Source organism: Mus musculus, chromosome 10 (genome assembly GCF_000001635.26).
Source record: "Mus musculus strain C57BL/6J chromosome 10, GRCm38.p6 C57BL/6J".
Lineage (NCBI taxonomy): Eukaryota > Metazoa > Chordata > Mammalia > Rodentia > Muridae > Mus > Mus musculus.
This window is the reverse complement of record NC_000076.6, coordinates 111,225,327-111,245,854: the sequence shown is the minus strand read 5'-3', so window position 1 is coordinate 111,245,854 and position 20,528 is coordinate 111,225,327. Positions and strand designations below refer to the sequence as shown.

The 20,528-nt window shown below is 41.4% G+C and overlaps 1 protein-coding gene across 5 annotated transcripts in view; it reads right to left on the bottom strand.

The window, feature by feature from the left end:
• The window catches only part of Osbpl8 (oxysterol binding protein-like 8), a 132,508-nt gene that overhangs the window by 51,395 nt on the left and 60,585 nt on the right, over positions 1-20,528 (bottom strand). For 2 of the 5 annotated variants that reach the window (XM_006513637.3, XM_030245087.1), the window contains one exon: positions 12,165-12,293. In XM_006513637.3, the coding sequence (XP_006513700.1) occupies positions 12,165-12,293 (129 nt within the window). Of the gene's footprint in view, positions 1-12,164; positions 12,303-20,528 lie in introns of those variants that run through there. The other 3 variants (NM_175489.3, NM_001003717.1, XM_006513638.2) reach the window with 2 other exon arrangements.

The window sequence follows — 20,528 nt, the reverse complement described above, 5'->3', positions numbered from 1 at the left end:
AATACCTCTAGTACAAGAAGGTGTCCTACTTTTCATTTGATAGGCTACACAGTACAGACTACTTCTGCCGTCTTCCTGCTATAGCAACAGCCCAGAACCACACCACAGGCAATGCTGAGCACTCACAACGACTAAACAGTCCTTTCACATGGAGCATTTGGTGACTGTTGCAAAATAACTGACAGACAACATTTCAAAGGAAAAAAGAAGGGTTTAGGCCCATGGTCCCGGATGTTTTAGTCCATGTTTGCTTTGGCTTGCCCTATTGTTAGGCATGCAGTGAGACAGAACACCTTAGTGACAGCAGCATGTGACAAAACCTGCTTACTTCACAGCAGCCAGGAGGCCAAGGAGACACCAGGACCAAGATTTACCTTCTACTAGACTATTCAGAAGCTAGGCTTTATTAAAGGCTTATTCCATTCATGAAGTTAGAGCCCCAGAGATCCAGTTACCTCAACAGCCCCAACACCAGGGGACTAAGCCCAAAACACATGAGCCTTTGGGTTCATTGATATCCAAACCATAACATGACTCTTAGTAGATTCTCAAAGAAATCAAGGCCACGCTACAACCCAGAGTTTTTTGGCTTATACTTCTCCAGCAATACTGCCCCTTTACACAAGGACTTGTTGAATAGGCTGAAGATATTTGGACAGAGGCTCTCTCTGTAATTTGAGTTCCTATAGAATGAACTACAAAACAACTTGCTTATAAATGAATGTGAACTTAACTTGGTCTAATTTTGCAACAGAAAATCAGATGTCTGCCAAGACCATAAAGCCACTGAGCTTCAGCCAATTACAGGCCACGCTCAAACGAGGCCAGAAGCTCATCTTGTACTCCACTTGTGAGTTCTGTCTGTCAATATTCAGTGCCCCATACTGCAGAGCAGAACTCTTGGAACCTCTGTCCGGTATGAAATGCTGCCCAATACATGAATTACTCTTGTTCAAATAAACTATCAAGTTTATCTAGTTTTTCTTTGAACACTTACTTAGTCCTTCCAAAGAAACATTTTAGATATGCACATATGATAGTACCATTACTATAAATACAAGTCAAGAGAAAGCCACAGGTGACATGGGTCCAGCAGGCGTGACACTACAAGCTGATTAGGAGCTGCCTCTGAGGACTTCTGAGCACTAAGCAATGATCCCTTCTCATTATGCATTTTCACGGAATAGTCTATTGTACACTTACAGATAGTCATTTCCTTTTAACGAAAGCTGTTCAATTGTTGCCTAATGCACAGAAAACACAAATAGAAGCTACTGTGACGCACAGAATTTAAATTATAATTTTATACTCATTTGTTTGTTGGTTGGTTGGTTGGTGTGGGCATGCAGAGGGGAGCAATCAGCCCATGGCGTACTTAGAGGTCAGAGGGTAATTTGCAGGGACTAGTTCTTTCCTTCCATACCATTTGGGTCTCGGAGATCAGACACAACTCTAACTGTCTGGCATATTATAACAGTAATTTTGTTGTAATTTTAAAAAATACACTGGAAATCTGGCTCTACAAAGAACTGAAAATGACAGCAGCCAATGGAACTGAAGCCCTGTTATTACTTTGTAAAGAGGACAGTAGACTCTCCCAGAGTTTCCAAACAAAGGAGATTAAATCCCAACAGCAAGAACTAACTAGTAGAGGTAATATCTGATCATCCTTAAAGAATCTTAAGTTAAAAATATACTTAAAACATTTCTTTTCCAAGAAAAAAAAGTCCCTTGTTACACTTATATTCCTCTTTCTACTCTGATGAGAACAAACAAAAACAGCAACTCAAAAGGCCTGACATGCTAGGCCAGACCTCCCTGCAACCTCTACAAAGACGCTTAGAACAAAGCTGGATTAGTCATCTTCATTTTCAATAAACGCTTTCAAGGTATTGTAGTTTCTTTTGTAGACACAGTGTTAAATATAGATATTATAACATTGGCAAGAGGAATTTAAAAATATTCTATTCTTATTTTCTTAATTTGCAAAATGTTGATTTTCATTATGTTATAAAGCAACTTCCTAAACACAAGGAATTTGAAACCAGATAATAACCATATTAAAAGAAGTCTTTGTAACTTCAGAATTAGCATTAAGACCCCTAAACCTCAGAAGGTGACACAGCCTGTAATCTAGACTATTTCTAACAAAACTCCTATGGCTGGAAGCCAGCAACAGGACTCGGGGTAGAGTTAAAGATGAGGGACAGGGAAAATCAAAGTCCTCTTCCAACAATACCGGTCTCATGGGATATAATACACACACATTCAAGAACATATCCGTGTGCTATGGCCAATACAGGTTCAGAGCATGTTCAAACGTCTTACCGAGGAAGGAAGAATTGCTTCGGTTCATGGAAGAGCGTGACTTCTAGGTGCCTGTACCTGTGAACCCCTCTACTAAAGGTTCTCTTGTGTCTGTCATCTGAGATTATAGCAGCAGCGCCTACCATAGCCCTGGGGAATATGATACAACCCTCGACAGTAGAAAGCTGCTGCGCAGAATCTCTCTTTTACACGCACATTTTCTATTAGCTCTAGCTACAGACTCCTAGTATTTTTAATTCTGCCAGAACAAAGAGGGAACTGACTTTGGGGCTAAGAGTACTTACTAAAGGATAACAAAAATGCACTACTCAGATGGTCTAAGTTAACTCGGGTAAAACCATAACCACACAAAGGCTTTTGTTATATGATAATTCAAAACTGTAACATTTAAGAATTTGTTTGAGCCATGTATAATTGTACATGCCTGAGATGTAAAGGGAACCTGAATCTCAAACAACAACAACAAATATGAAATGGGCTGAAGTTTCAGCAAGGAACATGGGCTGTTCTCTCAAAAAGCCAAGTATTTGAAAACTAGCTTAAAAATAAAAATGTCGAAAATAGCTTTTTACATCAAAGAAGGTTAGCTACCAATCGCAGTGCACCACGAAGCCTGAACACGAAGCCTGAGGGAACGAGGATCTCTCCTGAGATGAGCTATGATTTAGTCCCATGCTCCTTCGACACTCCTGTTCTTTAAAAACAGCCAGAGGCAGGGAGAAAACAGGCTTAATTAGTCAAAATGTCTGCCTTTCCTGAGCAACAACTGAAAGATGCACTAAGCCCAAACAGTAAGAATGAAACACGTCTTACCCTTACTGAGATTGTAATAGTATTTAGCTCAAACTACTAGGGAGTAAACTGGTTTTTAAAAAAGCATGGAGTGAGTAGGTGGGGGGCTGAAGAGATGGCTCTTTGGTTCAAAGCACTGGCTATTCTTCCAGAGGACCGAAGTTCGATCGCTACCTTCTATCTGGTGGCTCTCTCCTGTCTGTGCCTCCAGTTCCAGGTGATCTGATGCCCACCAGGCAGGAACATGGTGCATAGACACACATGCAGGAAAATACCCACACACATAAAGTCTACAAAAATTGTAATGGTAAGATAAGCTGATGAGAAAAAAAATGTGGAAAATGTACAGTTTGGGGAAGAAACTGAGTCATTGTTCTAATACAATGTGTAAGAACTAAAAATTATCCTGACAGATGTGGGTTGAGAAAGTCAATCTCTGCAGATATTCTAATGAAAACCAGGAAAATCCCAAGAAAATGGGAAGAAACGCTACTTCAGAAAACAATTGTGTTTTTAAGTAATTATGTCCTCTCTTAAGTTGTTATGAGTCAATTTACATGAAAAAGACACAGCTAGAAAACAGAACAATGAAACTAAATAAATTTACCAAATAGTAATAATGGCTTACTAAGCTTGTAATTTAAGGTATTTGAATAGAAATTCTACTATAATAACCATATAAAAGGGCAAGTTATAAAATTTCAAAAGTACTGATATGGGAATTTAAAACTGGAAATAGCAGTATTATTTAATAAGGTCCTGTAGAGGGGTAACTGTTTAAGCTGCATTTTCAAGCCAGGAAGTGCACACGAGTAATGTCAGCACTTGAGAGGTTCCTAGGTAGGAAGGAGTTCAGGATGCTGCTAAGTTTGAGGCCATCCCAGCCTACTCAAGATGCCATCTCAGTGAACGAATAAAGAAGCAAGCCGGATCTTTAGAAATGGTTCACAAGGACAAGGGAGAACACTGTATCTTAATTAATTTATTTTATTTTTTAGTTACTCACTTTACATCCCCACTCACTGCCCTCTCCCAGTCACCCCTCCCACAATCCTTCCCCCTTCCCCCTTCTCCTGAGAAGGTAGCCCCCCAGCCCCCCAGTATCCCCCATCCTGGCACATCAAGTCTGTGAGCCTAGGTGCATCCTCTCCCACTGAGGGCAGACAAGGCAGCCCAGCTAGGTGAACATACCCCACGTATAGAAAACAGCTTTTATTGTTCAGGACTCACATGTGGAACAACAGCTCCAGTGTTCGGGACCCACGTGAAGACCAAGCTGCACATCTGCTACATATGTGCAGGGAGGCCTGGGCTCAAATAAGCTAAACAATGAAGTCACAAGAAAATACCCTTGAATCTCACTTAGAAGGGGGAATCAAATAGTCCTAAGAAGCAGACAGAGGAAGGGAACCAGGCAGGAGGGGTTGGGGAGAGGAGTGGGAAGGTTCAGGATCAGGTTTGGGGAGGAACAGTAAGGATGACCAGAAGGCCATGAGAATGAATGGAAATCTGCAACTGATGGGGGTGGGGAGGTGAAGGGCATCTCTAGGACAAGACAGAGACCTGGGATAAGGGAGGCATCCAAGAATCAATGGAGGTGACCTTAGCAGTGACTCACAGCATTGGGGACATGGAAGGTGAAGAGACCCTGTAGCCAGGCAAGAACTCCAGTGGAGTGATAGAGACACCAACCCACCCACAAAACTTTCGTCCTATAATTTATCCTGTCTATACAAAACACAGGGATAGGGAACACAGCAGAGACTGAGGGAATGCCCCACCAATAACCAGCCCAAATTGAGACCCAATCCCTGACACTATTAATGATATTCTGTTCTTCTTGTACACAGGAATCTAGCATAGCTGTCCTCTCAGAGGCTCCACCCAGCAGTTGGCTCAGTCATTTACAGACATCCACAGCCAAACAGTGGATGGAGCTTGGGGACTCTTATGGAAGAACAGGAGGAAGGACTGCGAGCCCTAAAGGGGATAGGAACTCCGTAGGAAGCCCAACAGAGTCAACTAATACTTAAGAGCCTTGGCTACCAGATACAGAACTTACAACACACTTACATCACATGGTTACTGCTTTCCATTTGCTGGGTCAAATGGTGCTGCATGAGGTACCCTTGGAGATGCTTATGAATAAGGGTTACTAGCTACGCACAGCTCCCGGATGGCCCTCAGACATAGCTCAGTCTGTCACACAACCCTAAGTACTGTACCCACTGTCTTTTCACTACCAGGAGTGACACAAATGCAGGTGAGTCATCTAACCAGCTTTTCAATGACAGGCTGGAATAATTACAAAGTGTTATTTTGATTTATAATTTTCTATTTTCATTCACATTATTTCCTTGGAGATCTACTGTATAGGTTTCATATATTTGTTGGCCATATGCACATGTCTGTAGGGGCCTCTATTTCACCATAACCTCACTTAATAGTAATATTTTTTTTGTTTAGTTGCTTTGTAAGGAAAACTGGATGTGTTGCATTAGAAGGCAGGGGCTTAACAGAAGAAGAGGCTACAGCAGTAGCCACACAGTTATATAACAACAAAGGCCTGACCCAAGATGGTGATATTAAATTATCAAGGGAGACATGAAGCCAGCTATGGCGGCACACCTCCTAGCACCTGGGAAGGCAGAAAGATAGGAGTTCAAGGTTGAGGCTAGCCTGAATCATATGAGACTCTTTCTCAAAAAATCATGAAGGGGATGAGAAGAAGGGAAGGAGGAATGGAAGAAGGGGAGGGAGAAAGAGGGGGAGAGAAGAGTGAGAGTGAGAGCATATCCTGACACTAAAAGTTGAGAAAGACTTGCATGGAATATACTCACTTGTAAGTGGACATTAGCCATAAAGTACACTATAGCCATACTACCATCCACAGAGCTACGTAACAAGGAGGGCCAGGGGAGGATGCTTTAATCTCACTCACAGGGGAGATAAAATAGACATTGGAAGTGGATGTAGAAAAGGAACTGGGTGGGAAACGGGGATGGGAATCAGGTGTGGGGAGAGGGGGGTGAGAGGGCTGAGAGAGAAGAGAAATTGGTGGGTGGGCATTTCAGGGAAGCTCCTGGGAGGATATGGGAGTGACTCTAGCTGAGACGCCTAGCAGCAGGAGATATGAAGCCAGGAGTGGTCATCTCATGTAGCCAACCAGGACCTCCACTGGAGGAGGGAAGACACCAACTCACCAACAAAACCCCTACAAGATGTACAGGGATAAAAATGCAGCAGAAACTGGGAAAATGGCCAACCAATGACTGGTCCAACTTGAGATCTACCAATGGGAGAGAGACAGCCCCTGAGTAATGATACTCTGATATGCTTGCAGACAGGAGCCTAGCACATCTGTCATTTGAGAGGCTTCATCCAACAGCTGATGGCAGATGCAGACACCCAGAGCCAAACATTAGGCAGAGCTCAGGGAGTCATGTTGAAGAATCAGGGAAGAATTGCTGGTACCGGAGTGGTCAAGGACACCAAAAGGCCTACAGAGTCAACTAATCTAGGCCCATGGGGGCTCACAGACACTGAACCACCAACCAAAGAGGATGCAGGGGCTGAACCTAGGTCCCCTGAACATATGTAGCAAATGTGCAGCTTGGTCTCCATGTGGGTCCCCCAACAATTAGAATGGTGGTTGTTTCTGACTCTGTTGCCTACCTCTGTATCCCTTCCCCTAGCTGTGTTGTCTTGTCTGGCCTCAGTGGGAGAGGATGTGTTTGGTCTTGCAGTGACTTCATGTGATGGAATGGGCTGGTGGCGGAGAGGGGGAAGTGCCTCTCTCCTCTTCAGAGGAAGGGAGGGAGTATGGAGGTGGGAAGAGAGGAGAGAGGGGGCTGTGATCAGGACGTAAAGTGAAGAAACAGCTTGGAGAAAATTAAAAAGCTATCTACATTAAAATTAAAAACATCTGCTCTGTCAAGGAAATCATTAAGACACTGATAATGCATGCCAAGACTGTAAGAAAATAAAGTACAAAGCCATTAAAAGATGGCACAAATATATTTAATAACTCTTAAAACTCAATAATAATGTAAAAATCCAATTTTGCTTTTTTTCCCCCCTAGGCAGGGTTTCTCTGTGTGGCCCTAGCTATTGTAGAACACACTCTATAGACCAGGCTGGCCTCCAGTTCAGAGATCCATCTGCCTCTGCCTCCTAAGTAGTGGGATTAAAGGCTTGGACCACCACTGCCCAGCCTGGAAAGCCAAATTTGTAGATGGACCAAATAAGAACTGGTATTTCCTAAAAGCTACATAACAGGCATGAGAATGTTCAACATGAGTCCTTAGGAAATGCAAAGCCAGACAAACAAATGAAGCCCCATAACATGGTCACCACAGGACCAGGAGAATAGCTAAACCCGAGAAGGCCTAAGCGCAGAGTGACAGTTCAGCTCACAGGCTGCTAGCAGGAAAAGGTGAGGACCCACCCTCAGGACAGTGCACAGCTGGAATGCCGGCTCTCAGCAGGCAGAAGACCAGTTCCTGGACTCTATGGGGGAGACCCTGCTCCCAACCTTCCCACCTCCCTGCAAACAAATGTGGCAGTCTTAGACCTTGTAAAAATGTGAGAGGTTAAGAACTGTATTTTTGTTTTAACTATTCAAACAACATGGATATATAATAGTGCTTAATTTCTCCATTATAATAATTAAAAAATCTAAACCAGATTATCACCACTATAAGTAGACTACATATCATTAGCCAGCAAAAGAAACGTAACAACTATCTCTCTACAAATCACTGTATTCATGTAAAAAGATTATTAAAATTTAAAATCGAGATTAAAATTCTTTTCCAGATGAGAGTTCCTTTGTATACTGTGAAAAGTTGGTCAGAAAAAAAAATCACTCTTCCCAACTGTTCAAGCTCATTTGTAAGAGGGGGAAATGGCTTGTGCAGCATTGATGCTCCTATAGGAATCCTATGATCTAACACATGGAAAACACTAGAAGACATTCGACTTAAGCATTAGTCACTATACTTTTATAACTAACTCTTCCCACACAGAAGCTGAAACGCGGCCGTGAGTGTTTGACGTACTATGGACTCTCAAGGTTTTCTAGCTGCCTTTATCAGCTCTCACAGCAGACCACTTCATCAGAGACCTAGCAGACCTTATTTGTTTGTTTTTATGAGGGGGTTGTTTATTTTCTGCTGTGCTTGTTCCTGACAGGGTCTCCCACAGCCCAAGGCCTTATCCTCCTCCCTCTAGCTCCCAAGTGCTAGGATTACAGGCATGTACCATCATGGCATAATTTAGTTGTTTTAATTTTTTTTTAATTTAGTATTAGGCATGGGCTTATTGACACTAAAAGAAATTCTTTTTTATTTGTTCATTATTATTGTATGCATGCATGACATATTTGGGGGAGGGAATGCATGCATAGGTAAGAGAAAAACTGATAGAATCAGCTCTCTTCTACCACTTTATGAATCTTGAGGCTCAAAATCAGGCTGCCGAATTTGTTCATGAAGTACATTACCCACTGAGGCACTGGGCCAGCCAGCCTCATACTAAAATTCTAAATGAGCCTATTACCTTCAACCAAAGTGACCATTTTTGTCAAAATAGTTATGACTAGTGCAATAATCATATCAACTATGGGGAGTTATCTACCACATTCTTCTGTGTTTTTTATGAATATGATCTGATTTTAAAACTCAGTAAAATATGATGTGCTACAAAACTATAATCTTGTGTGGGAAGGGATATTTGTGCATGGGAGCAGTACACAAGGAAGCCAGAAGCCAGCTGGACATAGATGCTAAGATTTGAACTCAGGTCCTACAGAAGAGCCAACCGCACTTCTAACCAAAGCTCTCTCTCATGTGCTTACTATCTCACTTTTGTTAAAATGAAAACATAACGAATACCTAAGAACACTAATTTATCCATAGTAATAATTTTACATTGAAAACAGCCAGAAATATAAAGAAGATCTCTTCTTTTTAGAAAAAAAAATGATAAATGTTAATATCAAAAGGAAAAGGAAAAAAAAAGTAGAAAGGCGACATTGTTCAACTGGTTCAGCTTTATGTCAATTTACTACAAGCTAGAGTCAACCGAGAGGGGAGTCTCAGTTAAGAAACTGCCGCCTTAAGATCTGCCTGCAGAGCATTTTCTTATTCAGTGAGCAATGGGGGCGGGAAGCCCACTGTGAGTGATGCCACCTCTGGGCTGGTAGATGTTTGCAAAAGGCTGATGGAGAACAGGGTGTTTGCAGTGCCAAACAGCATTTCCTTTTTACTTAAGTCACTTAGAGAAGAAAAGCTGCAACTTTCAATAAGGAAAATCAGACGAGTGCAACTTGAGTCTATAACTCATCTGCATGTCCCCACTAGTAGGACAACCAGAAACCAAGTGACTCCTCACATGCGATGGAACATGTTATAGAACACCTTCCTTATAAAAACTATTGTTCAAAAATGATGAAAATTAATATAATCAAACCTTGACGTTCTCCCATTTATAGGAAATACCAGAAGGTACAGAAACAAATTAAGGGCTGGAGCGATGGCTCAGCGGTTAAGAATTCCGGTTTCTGGGCTGGTGAGATGGCTCAGTGGGTAAGAGCACCCGACTGCTCTTCCGAAGGTCCAGAGTTCAAATCCCAGCAACCACATGGTGGCTCACAACCATCTGTAACAAGATCTGACGCCTTCTTCTGGTGTGTCTGAAGACAGCTACAGTGTACTTACATGTAATAAATAAATCTTAAAAAAAAAAAAAAAGTGTTGCAGGTAAATGCACAGTGAAGAAAACACCAACATTTTAAAAAAAAAAAAAAAAAAAAAAGAATTCCGGTTTCTCTTCTAGAGGTCCTGATTTTCAATTCCCAGCAACCACATGATGGCTCACAATCATCTGTAATGGGATCTGATGCCCTCTTCTGGTGTGTCTGAAGACAGTGACAGTGTACTCATATACATAAAATAAATAAATCTTTAAAAGAAAGAAAGAAATTAAGTAATAGTTGCAGGAATCAAAGTGCCAGCATTATTTAGGACACTGGACCAGTTTACTGAAAAGTCAAAAGTACATTTGACAAAAACAAACAAGGACATTCTTCAGGATTGATGATATAATAGCCTAACAACGAATTTGTTTTAATTTCAACAATCCTACTAAATAAAGACTTGGGGCTGGGATGTAGCCAGGTGGTAGAGGTCTTCCTGGCATGCTGAAGGTTCTGGGTTCAAGCCCCAATAGGACATCCACTGGGCTTGGCTGGCCACATGGAGTCCTGGCACTCAGGGGCGAAAGCAGAAGGAGCGTGAGTTCAAGGCCGTCACCCTTGGTAAGGTTTAAAGGCAGCCTGCATTATCTGGGACGCTGCCTCCAAAACAAGAAGGCTGGGGAGAAGAGGGGTGGAACAAGCTTCACCTCGGAAGCTAAATCACAACGTTAAAACACTAAAACCTGACACGGCCAGTTTAGTTATGAGAGTCAGAGGTCTCACTGTAACTTTCTAAAGTATGAGCTTACTAACAGTCCCTTCCCTTTCCCATGGGTATTGCACTCCAAGACCTCAGGGGATCCCTGCAGCCACTAACAGTGGGAAGCCTTACATAGACTATACTGTATCATGTTTAGCTTATAAGTGGGTACCATAAAAGAGTAATGACAACTAAGACAATAATTACAACAGCATACTGTAATACAACCCCTCCAAAGCACAGGGTGGGAGTTGCATCCAACAGAATGCCCTCCACGAAGGGATGGTCCACATTCCTGCAAGGACAGACCAGGATCCTGACAGATTTCATCACAATACTCAGAACTGAGTGCAACTTAAAACTGAGGAGTTGCCCTTTCTGGAATTTCCCATCTAACATTTCAAACCATCATTTGGAAGATGACTGAAATCACCCAAAATAAAAAACACAACAACAAATTCAAGTTCTTAAATTTTAAAAGCAAAAGCTCTTTCACTGCAGCTATGGAGTGTGGCTGGGGAACAGAGAGTATGCAATAAAACTCTAGCTGAGTACCAGAGTGCTCATAAATTAGAAAGTGCAACCCACAGACTTGTGGGAGTCTCCGACACCCTTTTACGGGGCCTGAAAGGCCAAAGGCAGTGTCATAACACTACAGATATTAGTCACCAAATTCTTTGCTGCCATGTACTCGTGGAAAAAGAATGAGTTTCATTTATAAACGTCATCAAAGCAGCAGTGGAAAAAACCTTAATCTTGAACCTTTATATACAGATTTAAATATTCTGTGCAATAAAATGAGAAGTGTATTAAACACTACTGTGTAGTACATTTTTAATACACAATTCAAGGCAGACTACACAGAAGGCCTGACTTGGTCTGTGTGTGTATGTCCAGATCTTATTTATATTTTTCATACGATCACACCATAGCCCTCTGACTACATAGGAGTGGAAATAAAAATAGTCTTTTTTATTAAGATAAGCACTTAAGCCTTGTGAAAAAACCCAAACTTCAGTAAGGGAAAAAACATCTTTTGTAATAAAAATGTTATTCATGATCCAGCAATTCCAAATACTCAAATACAGAAATCAGTAAACAAGCAGTACTTGAAAACGAAATCCTATCACTTGTAGCAAGAACTAAAGATTCTATATTAGATAAAGCAGGCAGAAGCCAACCACCAGAGGTACGGGAGCTAAGAGAGTCAACAGCATAGAAAGTAAAAGCCCTGGTCTTACAGAAGTGGGTGTAAAATAGTGCTTACAAACTACTGGAAAAGGAGAAGGAGTGAGTGTGGGGGAGGGGTAAGAGAAAGAATGGTTAAGACCAGGTGCAAGTTTCCATATTTTTCATTGTATATGTAAGGAGACTAGAAGACCAAAAAGTGAATGAATCCCTGGCTTAGAAGAGTCAAACACTGGTGAGGCTAAGAAAAGGCAAGTAACCAGAAAGGAAAGTGTGTTCATTCCAAGCCCACTGCAAATGACCCAAACCATATAAACAGCAACAAAAATTGTATAAAGCCAGGCAGAAATGCAATGTGGCACCACAAGTGCCAGTCTTTGCCCCCTGGAGACCTCTTACCCTGGCTGTGAAGGCTGGCGGGGCTGAGAGAAGGCTGAGGCAGATCTCTAGTTGGGGTTGGGTTAGCGTCTCTGCCTTGGCGCTGACTCATCTTTCCTGGGGTCAAATGCTGAGGTTCGTCACTGTTCGCTACAACAGCTCAAAGAAAAGAAAAGAAAAGAAATTACTATTGAATTAATAGGTTTTATAGCATAATTAATAACTTGAAATAAACCTAATGTGCCTTTTCGATGATATTAATCTTACCACTTTAATACTTGCATGATCATTTTGTTTTTATGTTCGTGTACTATAAATCCAAGAGGAATGGACAGGTAAGACTGAGTTAAGTACACATATTATAAACACTATCCTTATCCAGCTGCTAAGGCTCCCTAGGAGTAACTGTCTTTCACAGATATAACCCTTCAATATCTGTGAATACAAGTCATTTCAGAGAAGAAATAAAATGATCAAAATGTATAAGGAAAAATGTATAGCTTTATTAATGATCAGAAAATACAAATTAGTAGCAAAAGAAAAAATACTTTATAGTCAACTGAATTTCCACTCTGGTTTCTAATTTTTGGATGGCAAGTAGGTAAGATTTTGGTTTCAAAGGGAGTGAAAGTGAGGTTCAGAGACCACCTTCTCCACAACTGACCAGTAAATAACCCAGGCAACCTATTCAGAGTCTGTCTTCCAAAGGCTTCCTGGCAGGGGCTGGAGAGAGACCTCAGCAGTTAGGAGCACTTGCTCTTTTGGGAACTCTGGTTTAGTTCCTAGTTCCGAGTTCCCACATGGTGGCTCATAACCATCCATAATTCCAGTTCTAGGAGATACAGTGCTCTCTTTAGATCTCTGCAGGCACCAAGGCAGGCCTGTGCTGTACAGGCATACAGGCAGACAAACCACTGCTACAGAAAAGTCTTTTTTTTTTTAAAGCACCATGTTTGGGGAAAAAAAAAGGTAAGAGAGAGAGAGAGAGAGAGAGAGAGAGAGAGAGAAAGAGAAAGAGAGGGAGAGAGAAAGAGAAAGAGAAAGAAAAAGAGAAAGAGAAAGAGAAAGAGAAAGAGAAAGAAAGAGAAAGAGAAGAGAAGGAGAAGGAGAAGGAGAAGGAGAAGGAGAAGGAGAAAGAGAAAGAGAAAGAGAAAGAGAAAGAGAAAGAGAAAGAGAAAGAGAAAGAGAAAGAGAAAGAGAAAGAGAAAGAGAAAGAGAAAGAGAAAGAGGAAAAACAAACTTGCTATCCCAACTTTCAGTTTATAGTGGACTTCGCACTTCTCACCCGCCTGGCCAAGCTACCCACGAACTAGATGCGAGGAGAAATGGAGACTTAAGCGGTGAGGGAACGGGGTGGGCAGACTCGGCCCCAGGCCCTCCACACACTTGCATGTTTCTGTACTTGTGGACAGTTTAGTTTCATCTTAAAAACCCATGACTTGGTCTTTACTTGTCATTTTAACTAGAACATCTCACTGATATTTTTTATCATTTTATCTTTTTTTTTTTAAAATATGAATACACTGTAGCGGTCTTCAGACACACCATAAGAAGTCATCAGACCCATTTCAGAGGGTTGTGAACCACCATGTGGTTGCTGGGAATTGAACTCAGGACCTCTGGAAGAATAGCCAGAGCTCTTAGTGGAGAGGAATCTTTCCAGCCCCATCATTTTATCTTTAAAAAAAATCCAATTGTTTTACATATTTCTTACTGTCCTAAAGTTTTCAAAATTATATTTATCTCCTTATACTTCAAAACCAAAATATAAAACACTCTCATTTATCCCCCAAGAAAAGGTATAATAAAGTATGTACCCCAAAGTAAAATTATCAAACCAAAATAAAAACCAAAAGCCTATGAACAGGTAGCTCCCAAATTTACTTCTCCAGTTACAGTCGCTCCCTGACTAAATCTCCTGTCTCAGCTGCCAGCCCAGGCTCACTGTTCCAACAAAAAGGGAACACTTTTTGTGATACACACGACCACTACCACATTAAAATTATGAGTTTGGTCATCAGATGATCAATCACACAATGAACCTGAAAAAAACACTCAACAGGAGAATATATCACAGCCATATATTTAAAAGTCTGTACCTGAAGTGTTTTAAACCTAGAGCTCCTATACACCAATTAAAAAGACCGACAGCAACAGAAAACTCGAAGGAAGAACTGAGCAATACTGCAACAGAAAACCAAATATCCAATGAGTACATAGAAATATTCTTTCTACTTAAAATCAGAGAGGTAGAAATCAGGTTCACAGTGGGATATTTTACAGTCATCAGAACTAAAAAAAATAAATAAGCTTGAAAATATCAAATAAGATGGGTCATCAAAATCTCTCTGGGCACTGCTGGAGTAGAAACTGATACTAGCACCTGGAAAACAATTTGGACCTAGCACATACTTGATGAATGCAACACAAACTTGCTCTCATCCCTAGAAAAACTCTTATAGGTGCATACTAAGAAAAAAGAATAAAAACTATTTTGTGATGGTTTGTATATGCTCGGCCTAGGGAGTGGCACTATTAGAAGATGTGGCCCTGCTGGAGTAGGTGTGGCCTTGTTGGAGTAGGTCCATCACTGTAGATGTAGGCTTTAAGACCCTCATCCTAGCTACCTGGAAGTCTGTATTCTGCTAGCAGCCTTCAGATGAAGATGTAGAACTCTCAGCTCCTCCTGCACCATACCTGCCTGGATGCTGCCATGTTCCCACCTTGATGATAATGGACTGAACCTCTGAACCTGTAAGCCATCCCCAATTAAATGTTGCCCTTTGTAAGTGTTGTCTTGGTCATAGTGTCTGTTCACTGCAGTAAAGCCTAATTAAGACAGAAGTTGGTACCAGGGACTGGAGTATTGAGGTAATAGATCTGGCCATGCTTTTGTTTGGAAGGATGTGGATTTGGGGACTTTGGATTTGGAAAGCCCTGGAATGCTTTAAGTGCGGCTTAATGGGCCAACCTAATAGGAATATGGAAGACAGTGGTGCTAAGGGTCATTTGAACTAGTAGGCCTGCTGGCCCAAGAAGTTTCAGTGGGGAACTTTAATAAGTGGCCAAGAGACTGTTTTTGTGATGTTTTGTTGAAGAACATGGCTGCTTTTTGCCACTGTCTGAAGAGACTGCCTGAAGCTAAGGTAAAGAGATTTATATTAATTGCATTGACCCTAAGGAAGTCTCAAAAAAGCCCAAAAAACTTTGTTCTCTGGGTCAATCTGATGAAGAGCATTTTGAACAAGCACAGCAAACTGAGAAAGGAAAAATACAAAATATATAGTCTGAGTGCCTTATTTATAATAGCCAGAAGCTGGAAAGAACCCAGATGCCCCTCAACAGAGGAATGGATACAGAAAATGTGGTACATCTACACAATGGAGTACTACTCAGCTATTAAAAAGAATGAATTTATGAAATTCCTAGCCAAATGGATGGACCTGGAGGGCATCATCCTGAGTGAGGTAACACATTCACAAAGGAACTCACACAATATGTACTCACTGATAAGTGGATATTAGCCCCAAACCTAGGATTCCCAAGATATAAGGTACAATTTGCTAAACACATGAAACTCAAGAAGAATGAAGACTGAAGTGTGGACACTATGCCCCTCCTTAGAATTGGGAACAAAACACCCATGGAAGGAGTTACAGAGACAAAGTTTGGAGCTGAGATGAAAGGATGGACCATGTAGAGACTGCCATATCCAGGGATCCACCCCATAATCAGCATCCAAACGCTGACACCATTGCATACCCTAGCAAGATTTTATCGAAAGGACCCAGATGTAGCTGTCTCGTGAGACTATGCCGGGGCCTAGCAAACACAGAAGTGGATGCTCACAGTCAGCTAATGGATGGATCACAGGGCTCCCAATGGAGGAGCTAGAGAAAGTATCCAAGGAGCTAAAGGGACCTGCAACCCTATAGGTGGAACAACATTATGAACTAAGCAGTACCCCGGAGCTCTTGACTCTAGCTGCATATGTATCAAAAGATGGCCTAGTCGGCCATCACTGGAAAGAGAGGCCCATTGGACTTGCAAACTTTATATGCCCCAGTACAGGGGAACGCCAAGGCCAAAAAGGGGGAGTGGATGGGTAGGGGAGTCGGGGTGGGTGGGTATGGGGGACTTTTGGTATAGCATTGGAAATGTAAATGAGCTAAATACCTAATAAAAATGGAAAAAAAAAAAGAAGTAGAAACAAAAAAAAAAAAAAAGAGAGAGAACATCAGAAAGTGAAATGGAGCTGAATCCTGTGTTCCACAATATTTCATTGAATTAAGGGAGTAATGACCTTGGAGCAAGATTCCATCCAGCTAAATTTAGGTCCAGGCATGGTAGTATAAGCCTTTAATCCCAGAAGGCAAGGACAAGCAGATATCTGAATTCAAGGCCAGCCTAGAACAGAGCAAATTCTAGGTGAAGAAAAACTTAAATCCAGGCTTGGTGGACTATATACCTTTAGTCCCGGTCTTGAATGCATGAAGGCGTCATAAAGAACAAGCTGAGGCTCGGCACTGTGAGAGGCTAGGGAAGGCCATTGGTGAAGGTGCAGCCTCAGTTGCAGTTGACAGCCCAGGACTGAAGGGGTCATGCAAACGAGTTGAGACTTGGCACCATGAAGAGAGCCCATAAGAGGTTATTGGTCAAACCTCATTGCAGCAGAAGACCTCAATGTATTGGAGATGCTAATACCATGGGATGATCACCAAGAACAGCAGTGGCAGTGGAGTGGATCAACATGAGCTTAGAGTGCTACAGAGAACAGAGATGGAGAAGTGATGCCAGCCCTTTGGAGGAGCCTAAGATGTTTGAGATGCCAGAGTCATGGTCTATCTGCTAAGAAAAGCTGCTAACAGGGAGTGGTACCAGCCCAGGAGAAAGAAGTTTGTTGCAGTTAACAAAGATGAAACAGGAGCTGGATATCTGAAGACTGCTTTGACATCAGACATGGAGACGCAGAGTTTGGAGTTTTTAGCTGGTTTCCTGTCTTGCTTTGGACATTACAGTTAAATGACTGAATCTCAGAGAGACTGAACTTTGGACTTTTAACATTGTTGAGACTGCTATAGACCATGGGGACTTTGGAAGTTGGACTAAATGTATTTTTGCATTATGCTATGGTTAGGTATGGTCATCATAGATTCATATGTTTGGACAAGCCTATAAGGGCCAGGGGTGAAATGTGATGGTTTGTATATGCTCAGCCTATGGAGTAGCTCTATTAGAAGATGTGGCCCTGTTGGAGGAGGTCCGTCACTATGGGCATGGGCTTTAAGATACTCATCCTAGCTGCCTGGAAGCCAGTATTCTGCTAGCAGCCTTCAGATGAAGATGTAGAACTCTCAGCCCTTCTTGCACCATGTCTGCCTAGATGCTGCCATGTTCCCTGAACCTGTAAGCCAGCCCAATTAGATGTTGTTCTTGTAAGAGTTGCCTTGGTCATGGTGTCTATTTACAGCAGTAAAACCCTAACTAAGACAATGCTTTGCAGAAACCAAACAAAGTAAAACAAAAACAAAATTCAAAGAGCTTAAATACTCACCAATTAAAAAATAAAACAGAGGAGGTAAGAAGTACTAGAGAGATGGCTCAGTAGTTACAAGCACTAGCTCTCTTCAGAGGCCCCGGCTTTAGATTCCCATGCCCACATGGCAACTACAACCATCTACAACTTCAGCTCCAGGGGGTCCAGCACCCTCATCTGACTTCTGCTGGCACTAGGTACAGAGCATGCACACTCATAAACACAGCAACAATAATAATTCTAAAACGAAACAAACTAAATGTGTTATCCAAGGATGGTGTACATCATTAATCCCAGTACTCCAAGGGCAGAGGCAAGGAGATCTCTGTTAGTTCAGGAGCAGCCTACTCCTCACAGTAGGTTCTAGCCAAGCTGGTCCTACACAGTGACTCTGTCTCATAAAAATAAAATAATAAAGTGGGTTAATAAATTGTGACACAAGCATAAGCTACAATAGCATATGCCGTCTGCTTCTGGGTCAAACAGCATGCGTGAGTCACAGAAACAGAACATCAACTATGAAAAGCCAGTTCCCAACATATTACATACACTCCGGTACAGTGCTTAAAAACCAGTGTTGACAGGGCATGTGCTTAGCATGTGTGAGAGGGGGGTTCTGGATTTAAATTTTAGTATCAGAAAAAAAAATGTGTAAGAAATAAAAAGCAAGCCAAGCTCAACAGTAAAGGCACCTGCCACCCAGTGTGATGAGCCACATTCAGGACCCACATAGTGGGACAAGAAAACTGATATACACAAATCGTCCTCTGACCTCCAAATGCATACTGTGACCACATGGACGCTAACACACACACACATACACACACACCCTGAGATACATATGTAATTTTAAAAATTTAAAATTTAAAAACAAATCCTTACCCCTTCTCAAGCAAAAAAAAAAATCAAAAAATAAAAGATTAAAAAACCCACAACATAGTCATCATGTCTAGGGAGAGCCACAAGCTAGAGAAAAGGAAGCGATTACAGCATGTTTGTGCATTTCGTTAGTACACACAGGCATGTGTTTAAGTAACTCCACTACATACACAGGAAAACAGTTCTGCCCACCTTTCCGTCCCAGTGTTTACGTGCTTCTCCAAAGAAGAGCCCAAAGTGGAGAGACCTCATGTGCTCCTGCCGGTCTGGCATTACAGGCCTGTGTCTCCATGCCCAGCTCTCAAGCAACCTCTTTTTCAGACTGCTTTACAGTAAGACAGAGAGCCCATCTTCCTGTGTGTTTTGTCTCAACTAGTTCATAAACATTTCTCTTCATAACACAAATTAGTAGTGCCCTACAGGAAGTCTATAACAGTGCAATATCTGAACAGAGCTTAAAAAGTACAATGACTTTGTTGTTGTGTGTTTACACTGGCACAACTGATAACTATTTGCTAAATAAGTGAAAAGCTATTTGGCAAAGGAATCATTGTGGCAGCACAGCTTCTTAACAAGTGACTCACCTGCCAATGGTGACACTACAGTGCCCCCTGCTGGCTCCACTTATAGTGCATGCAGCTGCTGGGCAGCTTCTCCCACTGAACAGCAAGCACACTGGCATAACATAACAGTTGCTAACAGTTACTGTGCCAGGTAACCGATCACCCTCCCTACACCCTCAGCAACTCGTCAAACTTTAAAGGCGTTTGCAACTTCTGGCATTTCTCTTCTGCTGCATGGAAGCTAACATAAGATACCTAGGTAATCTGCAAGTCCGCCTGACTGCCCTGAAGATTTGAGCCTTTCTTATATAAAATTAAGGTACTAGTAAGATTTAGTGATATCTGTAAGGCGTTTTAAGATTTAAAAATATTCTTGGAATAATAAAAAATGTGTACAAAGAGATTTATGTTCTTCTACTTTTGTTTTCCACTACCTGGTAATATTGCGTGTAATATGTATCATATTGTAAGAACGAACTGCTGTGAGTTAAAAGAAATAGTGTATTACTTTAAATTAGCTTTCTATAAAAAATTAAATATTCTTTCTAATTTATTTGAGAGAAAAAACTAACACAGACCAAAGATATATATACACAGATATACATATATATTAATTATAGAAATTATGGCTTTGTTACGTGACCATGTAACCACATTCATGTCACCATTTGCCCTCTCTTTAGAACAGCACCTGAAACCTCATTATGAAGAACTTTTGCCATTATCTTGCTCATTCCCTTTCTTTGAATCCCCCCCAAATGAGGCCCAGAGCACAGAGATGGCTTGCAACAGTGAGGTGACTACTAAATATAAATACAAACTTTGAAATTAGTTTCAAATGTGTCTGTCATTCAATAAAAATCAAAACCTCTGTTCAATTTATGATGGAATAAAATTGTAATTACTCTGTTAGGCTTTGCTCTCAGTGCTTAGCATAGTACTAGCAGTCCTCAGTGGACCGTGCTTCTGCAGAGCCGAGCTTCAGGCTTACCCTGGAGGATCAGGGTTTAATGAACTGATCTCGGAAGCACTGTTCAGTTCAGTGCTGCTATGATTTCTAATGTCAGCTGCTCCCGTCACTGTCTAAATGGACTAAAACCATCTGAGGTGGCATGTTTTATTTGCTGTGCTTATTCAAAAGCCACCACAATGTCCATCCCTATCCAGAAAACAACAACAAAACCAGCAAAATCTGTTACAGTAAATTGAATATAATTTATCTTAAAGGGTTTCTAGATCTCTAAAATAAAACATGCTTTCATAAAAAGCTCCAAAATACAAACAAAAATGACAATCCAATTACTCTATTAAAATTCTATAAATGAAAACACTTTCTCAGTTTCAAAAGGCAGTAAATAGGTCCCTTTTTTTAAGAAGGAGGTCTTACTAAATATTGAATTAGCTTCT